This window comes from Salvelinus sp. IW2-2015, linkage group LG33 (genome assembly GCF_002910315.2).
Source record: "Salvelinus sp. IW2-2015 linkage group LG33, ASM291031v2, whole genome shotgun sequence".
NCBI lineage: Eukaryota > Metazoa > Chordata > Actinopteri > Salmoniformes > Salmonidae > Salvelinus > Salvelinus sp. IW2-2015.
This window is the reverse complement of record NC_036872.1, coordinates 14974579-14983240: the sequence shown is the minus strand read 5'-3', so window position 1 is coordinate 14983240 and position 8662 is coordinate 14974579. Positions and strand designations below refer to the sequence as shown.

General features: G+C 40.6%; 1 protein-coding gene across 1 annotated transcript; it reads right to left on the bottom strand.

The window, feature by feature from the left end:
- Positions 1–351: 351 nt before the first annotated feature.
- LOC111957515 (immediate early response gene 5-like protein) lies at positions 352–1552 on the bottom strand. Its single transcript, XM_023978359.2, has one exon. The coding sequence runs from the start codon at positions 1412–1414 to the stop codon at positions 431–433; it is 984 nt and encodes a 327-aa protein (XP_023834127.1). The 5' UTR covers positions 1415–1552; the 3' UTR covers positions 352–430.
- Between the last annotated feature and the right edge of the window lie 7110 nt (positions 1553–8662).

Here is an 8662-nt window from a genome sequence, read left to right as displayed (position 1 = left end):
ACTACCTTGTTTTGTGGAGGGACATCATTAAGTATGATGGCATGCCACAGAAATTATGTAAGACATATTTAAACAAAATGAACTTGGTCTACCAAAGGCCTAATTAAAACAGCCTATATTGCCCTATAAAATGCACAATACACCTGGTAATTTTCTTATAATTTCACGGCAGTGATATCTATACATTTTGTGTGCAAAATAGGTGTAATTATGTTCTATTATCGCATGGTGGAGCTCGTTCTGCGTCACACATTCGTGCCTATCACATGAAGGCAACATGCTGGTGCAGGATCAAGAAAGGGCCCTCTCCGCAAAAGTGAAATTGAGTTCAACAGCTTTTAAAATGAGTGGAGAATCGTGTTAAGTGTGTAAAATACATATTTTATTTSAGACCATCAATGGAGTGTAGAAAAAAGTAAAAGTGTGTCGATCAAAAAGCTTCAATTGCTCTCGTCCATGCACCGCTGCCCGCCAATGCTTGTTTGCAACAGTTTGTTTGTCCATTAACTAGGCCTACTTGTTCCAAGTCCGTTTGCCTGTTCAACAGCTCATTAAACCCCGAGTCTAACACTGACATTAGATTGGAGATGTTATTTGTGTCCAGCTGTTCGGAATTACAACAATAAACGTCCTCAGACCTAATCTGTTTGCATGACATGGGCAAAAAGTCAGACAGGTAATCGGAATCAGAAACATAATTTGAGTCAATTTTTCGTTTCTTAGGTGAACTTTGCAGGCACTGACCATGTTGTTTCAAAGACGCGCAGTCTGCGTGGAGATATCCATAATCGACAGTAGTCACTACATGTGTGTCCAAGTCCAATACAGTCTTTTGATTGTTGGGTGTGTTTGAAATAAGAATGTCCCATTTGTATGTGTAAGGTTCCGAATAACAGTCCCAGCTGATTTCCGAGTCCAACAGGTTAGAGTCACAATGACGCACAGGAGCCATGGGACAGGCAGTTACCGTCTGGGTGTGCGCTTCGGGCACCATTGCTGGGTTAGAGTCACAATGACGCACAGGAGCCATGGGACAGGCAGGTACCGTTTGGGTGTGCGCTTCGGGCACCATTACTGGGTAACCAGCCGACTGTGGTGCTGCGCAGTGGTAAGTGTCCAACGAATCCCCGCTGTAGTTGCAGCAAAACTCACCAGCTATATCGTCGCAGTCCCCGGTCAATTCAAATGAGTCCTGCTTTTCATCAGAGACAGTCCTCATCTCCCCGTTYKGCTGTATGCTGTACATTCCTGCGAACTCCACGCTCATGTAAAAGTCTCTAGCGTTCGCCAGGACGTAGGTAACTAGCAGGTTCTTGTGGAGCTTGATACCTCCTCTTTGCGTCTTGGAGTTATGGATTTTCTGCAAAGAAATGGAGATAAGATTCTGTGTGTCAATGGCACATTCCTCCATCATTAAAAATGTCCAACTGTTTTTATCTGATTCTAGTGAAAAAAAGAAATTAATCTGTGCGTAAAAATAGCAATAATCTGCCTAGAGTTTAATCAATTCGTGGAGAACATCTGAACATGCTTTCCCATACTTTCTGGAAATGGGCATGATGTCCCTCATTGCTGTGAGGGATTTAAAGCTATCTCGCATAGGTTACTCCCCATTGCAGTTTCCACCAACAAAACCGCGGCGTCGTTAAAGACTGGCTTGCTTGCCACGCCTTGTAGTACTAACCAATGAGAGAGAGGCTGTTATACTACTATTCAAATATATGTGTGCCAAAAGCGCACAGCCTACTAATGCCTTAGTAGGCTACACTTTCATCTCCCCAATGGTCATTTATATTACGTATTATTAATTTATATGAATATATTACGTTTATCATCAAACATGCCGTTTAATCAAATGACATTTAATCAAATTACTATTTCAACTCATCCAACATATAGTTATGTTGAATGAGATGTGCAGAAATTAATTGAATAATGAATGACTGAATATGCTGCACGCACGCACGCACGCACGCACGCACGCAACACACACACACACACACACACACACACCACACACACACACACACACCACCCACACACACACGACACACACACACACACACACACACACACACACCGAGTTGCACATCTGCTGATAGAAGACAGATGGATGACATCATATTGGTCACCTGAAATAAAATAAAATCTAATTTTATTGGTCACATACGGGTGTTTAGCAGATGTTATTGTGGGTGTAGCGAAACGCTTGTGTTTCTAGCTCCGACAGTGCAGTAATATCTAACAAGTAATATCTAACAATTTCACAACACATACCCAATACACACAAATCTTTTATATTCTGCCAAATACTGTAGGTTACTGTAGAGTTAACCACTTAGGTGAAAAAAATAACCCGAATTAAGGCTATTATGCCCTGATAAAACTGTAGGTCAAATTAGTAGTGTGTGATGGTAAGTCGGTCAGTGTATAGAAGTGTTTAAGTATATATTTTCAGAATGTTTAGAATCAGGGAATCAAATGAGTGTGACTCATTTTGACTGTCTTTGAACCTTGACACAAGGGATTTCCCCCACCCACAAGGTGATCACTTGGTTTGCTATAGCCTCAGTCTTTCAAATACAACGCACTGGCAGAGATGGAGGCATGCAGTAACAACAATACAGCCTACTACCATTACACTTAAGTCAGTGTTGTTTGAGTTTTTAACTGTAGTAAAGGATGGGAACTACAATTCCAACGTATACTAGAGTAAAAAAGAAACCTGAATTCACCAGTGTTTGATTTAAAACACTCAAATTCATCCACATCCATTTTTTTTTCTTGACACTGCCATCACAAATGTCAAGTCAGGGCACATACATGACAGTCGCACACACACAGTTAACATCTCTGTCAAAGTGTGGCATAGTTACAGCACCAAGCACTATTAGGGTGCAGGTCAAATGTTTAACACCATGTCACCCTCTTTGACAGACAGAGAGACAGCCAAGTCAAGGGCGCTAATGCAGTGACCTGCAGCGATACACCTGTTTATGTGCCATCCTTGTCTAACTCTAAATGAAATTAAATTATTGTCATTTAAAGTAGACACTAAGCAGCAGTATAAAAATGTCCATATTACAACATGTTAATGTGTTGGATAAGAACCTATACTCACCCTGAGCACAATTAACAATAGCTCCATTACTTGTTCAACACTGCTAGATGGACAGACCAAGGAGAAACAATGCAAGGAAGTAGACAGTTGTACAGTAGTAGCCTCAATCAACTCAGAGAGAAATAATGGTCTTAACTAGTGATAGGCAAGAGGGAGATGGCTATTGAAGGCCTTAAGGTAAAGATATCAAGAGGAAAGAATCTACACAGAAAATAATTGTGCCAACGACTTGATCTGCATACTGTTTACAGAAAACAACCCTGCAGATTCTCTGAATATCACAATCAATTCTGTTTCAGTTGTCTCTAGAGTGGACCCATTCCCAAAACGGTAGCTAGTTACAATACAGTGCTACGATCTATTTTGACCTGTAGAGAAAATAGAACGATTACTGTCTCAGAGAGTAGTAGCATGTGGTTTCGGTGACACCTTGTGTATCACAAGGGTTATTGATGTATAAGCATGACAAAATATATATCTTTGAAGCAAAATTGGAAAAAAAAGTTTACTCTCCAAGGCAGTGAAAAGAGGATGGGAAGAGTATAGTTCTAAGACTAGATCTCTGATCAGGGTTAGCTCTTTGAATTTTATACATTTATTAAATGATCTCAGTCAACAAAATTCTACTTATTCCAAGAAAATGAACAATTCTCATGTAAACTAACTATACAAACTTCTAAAATGCAAACCAACCATTTCTAATCCCTGCAATGCAGACTGATTTCTGTGTAACACGGAAGAGGGAAGGTGCTGAAAGAAAAAAGATTGAGGCTGTTGGCTGGTAAAGATGCATACAATTACCTCCATCAAGCAAGTGTGCTAAATTTACATATGCATAGCAAGGTTACTGTGAGGGTGGAACAATAAGTAGAGAGAGAGAGAGAGAAAGAGGGATGGAGGGGGAAGAGCAGGATATGGTGGTGTATTAATATTTAACCACTCCAGGAAGCATCCTTCAGAAGAGACTAAACCTGCAACCTTCAAGGAAAAGTCAGATATATAATATTTAATGCAAATTGAATAGAAAGTTGTAAAATGATATATATTGACACAATTTCTCTGCCAATGCCACTCCCATTTCAGAACGACTGAAAGCTCTAACAAAGACAGCGAAGATCTTACATTAAGAGCACCACACAAATGTACAATAACATWGTTTTTTTGTAAACCTGTGGGTTCCTTTTTGGAGCTATAGAACCCGTCTTTGAACCATAATACACACTGCAGTGTTTAATATTAACAACATCAGCCACTGTAGCTGTTTATTTATACTATGAAAGGTGTATTGCAAGGGGCACATTCATAGGTTCTGTACTCCTGAAAACAAAAACAAAACTTAAGGAACAGGTCAGATTTAGCTTTTATGACCACAAAATGTAAATATATGAACAAATAGCAGAGCATTTACTACTGAAGGTCTTTGCTGTTAAATGTGGCAAACAGATGTATGAAATTCAATCCATTCACACATATGTTGAATTTAACACAACTGCTATGAAAAAAGAAATGAGTTAAAACATATGAAAATGTAGCCTTTTTCACAGAGCTAAAGTCATAATGTTTCCATGTGTTCTGTATGTGCACGGCACACTGAGAGCAAAATAATGAAAAAAATTCTCCATTCAAAACCACATTTTTCTGAGGCTACATAAATCAACCTTGTGTTTCAGATCATATGACACTTTCTCTCTATGTCCTTTATGTTATTTCCAACATATCCTGTTACTAATTTCCTCCCACAGTTTTCCATTTCCTGTGTGTAGGATCACCTGTACAGAATGCTCTGGTTCCCTGCCTCATGCTCAGACTGGAAAACAGGAAAGAGGGTTCAAGGGTGTCCAACATGTAGGCTACTATTCACACACACAGTCATGGGAAACCCAGCATGGCAGTACTCCCAATTCTCAGACCAGGAAATTGTGTTTTATCGAGCTTCCTTGCATGAACAGAAATGTTAACTCCAATGTTGAATGAGGTACAGTCATATTTTTCAGATCTTCCATACTGCCAGGACATGCTGTTTTGTCAGCATGTCCATTACCTATAATCAGTCACATTGGCTTAGCCCAATCAATTAGCAGTTATCACTATGGTTACCTGTTCTAAGGGACTTCATCTAACGTGTTCTGATATGACACTATGATAAATAACATGGTGCCCTGTAGGGTGTCCCCTTGACCATGTGCATCTCAGACAGTCAGTCACTTCACTGTACAACTGGGGCTTGCTCGCTCGATTGTGGAAGCATGCAGATTTATGCCTGAGTGATGCTAGCTAGCTCCTGCATATTTGACGAAAGCCTTGTTTGCATATACCCTCTCTTTCGCTGCGTCTTCCCTTTCCCGCTCTCCCTCTCTCCATTTTTTGGAAGCGTCACTTTAATATGTATGCAAATGGTTTGTGCTCCATGCGTTGATTGTGTGGCCTCCTGTAGTCAGTCAGTCAGGCGGTAGGTGTGGGGAATGGATTTGTATTCATGAGACTGCATCAGTCTCTACCAGCTTAATGTGAGGGAGTGTGACTGGCAGAGGCTCTGTAGTGCAGCCAGAGTGCACTCTTACTGCCTCTCTGTGGAAGTTATGCTAGTAACAAACGATAGAGGCAATCTTGTGTATGCCAATGCACTATTGCCACTGTACTAATCTTTCTCCTTTGATACCGGCCTTTGTGAAACAGTTGCTCTCTGTATCAGTACAAGACCCTATACCTGTAGATCAGGGGTCTTCAACCTTTTCTTCCCCAGGGACCCCCGCCGAGGCAAACAGGTGACCCAGGAATCCACATCATATTATGTGAAACAATTATATATATTTTTTCATATCTTTTCTTATTATCAGGTGAATGATAATGGCAATGAGAAGTAATCAAAAATGTAAAATGAATAGATTTAGTGATTGCTAAAAGCAGCTGATTAGCTGGTTAAGCAAAAGTGAGCTATGTGTTGGCAAAAAATGAATGTCCAAGTCAAGAAACCTTACCAGTAGCMATGAGCATTTGCCTTGACCTGTCCTCGGCATAGCTACAGATTGTAACACCAGATAATGTAATTTAACCCAAAACAATTGGTATCTATTATACTGGCTGTAACAGGTTTGCCAACACAAAATGTTGCCAGAGATTTTTCAACTAACCTGGTATTCAGTGGTGTAAAGTACTTAAGGAAAAATACTTTCAAGTACTACTTGAGTAGTTTTTTGGGGGGTATCTGTAATTTACTATTTATATTTTGGACAACTTTTACTTTTACTTCATTATATTTCTAAAGAAAAGAATGTACTTTTTACTCCATACATTTCCTCTGATCTGGCGGACTCACTAAACAYRAATTATTTGTTTGTAAATTATGTCTGAGTGTTGGAGTGTGCCCCTGGCTATCCGTAAATACATTTTWAAAAAACATGAAAATGGTGCTGTCTGGTTTGCTTAATATATGGAATTTGAAATGATTTATACTTTTACTTTTGATACTTAAGTATATTTGAGCAATTACATTTACTTTTGATACTTAAGTATATTTAAAACAAAATACTTTTAGACTTTTACTCAAGTAGTATTAGACTGGGTGACTTTCACTTTTACTTGAGTAATTTTATATTAAGGTATGTTTAGCTTGTTTAACTTAGTATGACAATTGGTTACTTTTTCAACCATTGCTGGTATTGGCGATACTATCTTCGTCCTCGATTCATGGAAACAGGAGTCTCATAAAATGTATCTGTCCAGTTGCCCCCCATTTGAATTTAGAAAATGCTCTGTTATTAAAATAAATAACGGTTTTGCTCCATGAATAAATCCAACAATGTGTAGGCCGCCATCTTATCTATTTCAAGTCTTCTCTCAATGATCGAGACAGGTGTCTGTCATGACATGCGGCACTTTGGGGTGGACCCACCTGTCTATAAAATATTTGAATTATACTGAACAAAAATATAAACGYAACATGTTAAGTGTTGGTCCCATGTTTCATGAGCTGAAATAAAATATCCAAGCAATGTAGCAATGTAGCAGAGAACTGGAAGGAAAGGCGGCCAAAGGAGGAGTTGGCTTTGGGGATGACCAGTGAAATATACCTGCTGGAGCGTGTGCTACGGGCAGGTGCTGCTATGGTGACCAGTGAGCTGAGATAACGCGGGACTTTACCTAGCAAAGACTGATAGATTACCTGGAGCCAGTGGGTTTGGCGACGAATATGAAGCGAGGGCCAGCCAACGAGAGCATACAGTTCGCAGTGGTGGGTAGTATATGGAGCTTTAGTGACAAAACGGATGGCACTGTGATAGACTACATCCAATTTGCTGAGTAGAGTGTTGGAGGCTATTTAGTAAATGACATCGCCGAAGTCAAGGATCGGTAGGATAGTCAATTTTACGAGGGTATGTTTGGCAGCATGAGCGAGGGATGCTTTGTTGCGAAATAGGAATCCGATTCTAAATTTAATTTTGGATTGGAGAAGCTTAATGTGAGTCTGGAAGGAGAGTTTACAGTCTAACCAGACACCTAGGTATTTGTAGTTGTCCACATATTCTAAGTCAGAAGCGTCCAGAGTAGTGATGCTAGACAGGCGGGCGGGTGCGGGCAGCGATCGGTTGAAGAGCATGCATTTAGTTTTACTTGCATTTAAGAGCAGTTGGAGGCCACGGAAGGAGTGTTGTATGGCATTGAAGCTTGTCTGGAGGTTTTTAACACAGTGTCCAAAGAAGGGCCAGAAGTATACAGAATGGTATCGTCTACGTAGAGGTGGATCAGAGAATCGCCAGCAGCAAGAGCGACATCATTGATATATACAGAGAAAACTAGTCGGCCTGAGAATTGAACCCTGTGGCACCCCCATAGAGACTGCCAGAGGTACGGACAACAGGCCCTCTGATTTGACACACTGAACTCTATCTGAGAAGTAGTTGGTGAACCAGGCGAGGCATTCATTTGAGAAACCAAGGCTGTTCAGTCTGCCGATAAGAATGCGGTGATTGACAGAGTCTAAAGCCTTGGCCAGGTCGATGAAGACGCCTGTACAGAATTTTCTTTTTTGCCGAAGGCGGTTATGATATCGTTTAGGACCTTGAGCATGGCTGAGGTGCACCCACGACCCACTCGGAAACCAGATTGCATAGAAGGTATGGTGGGATTCAAAGTGGTCAGTGATCTGTTTGTTAACTTGGCTTTCGAAGACCTTAGAAAGGCAGGGTAGGATAGATAGAGGTCTATAACATTTTTTGTCTAGTGTGTCCAAATTTAGGATCCAGATTTTGCAGCTCGTTCAGAACATCAGCTATCTGGATTTGGGTGAAGGAGAAATGGGGGAGGCTTGGGCAGTTGCTGTGGGGGGTGCAGAGGTGTTGAYCGGGGTAGGGATGGCCGTAGACAAATGCTTATTGAAATTCTCGATTATCGTAGATTTATCGGTGGTGACAGTGTTTCCTAGCCTCATTGTAGTGGGCAGCTGGGAGGAGGTGCTCTTATTCTCCATGGAATTTACAGTGTCCCATAACTTTTGGAGTTTGTGCTACAGGATGCACATTTCTGTTTGAGAAAGCTAGCCAT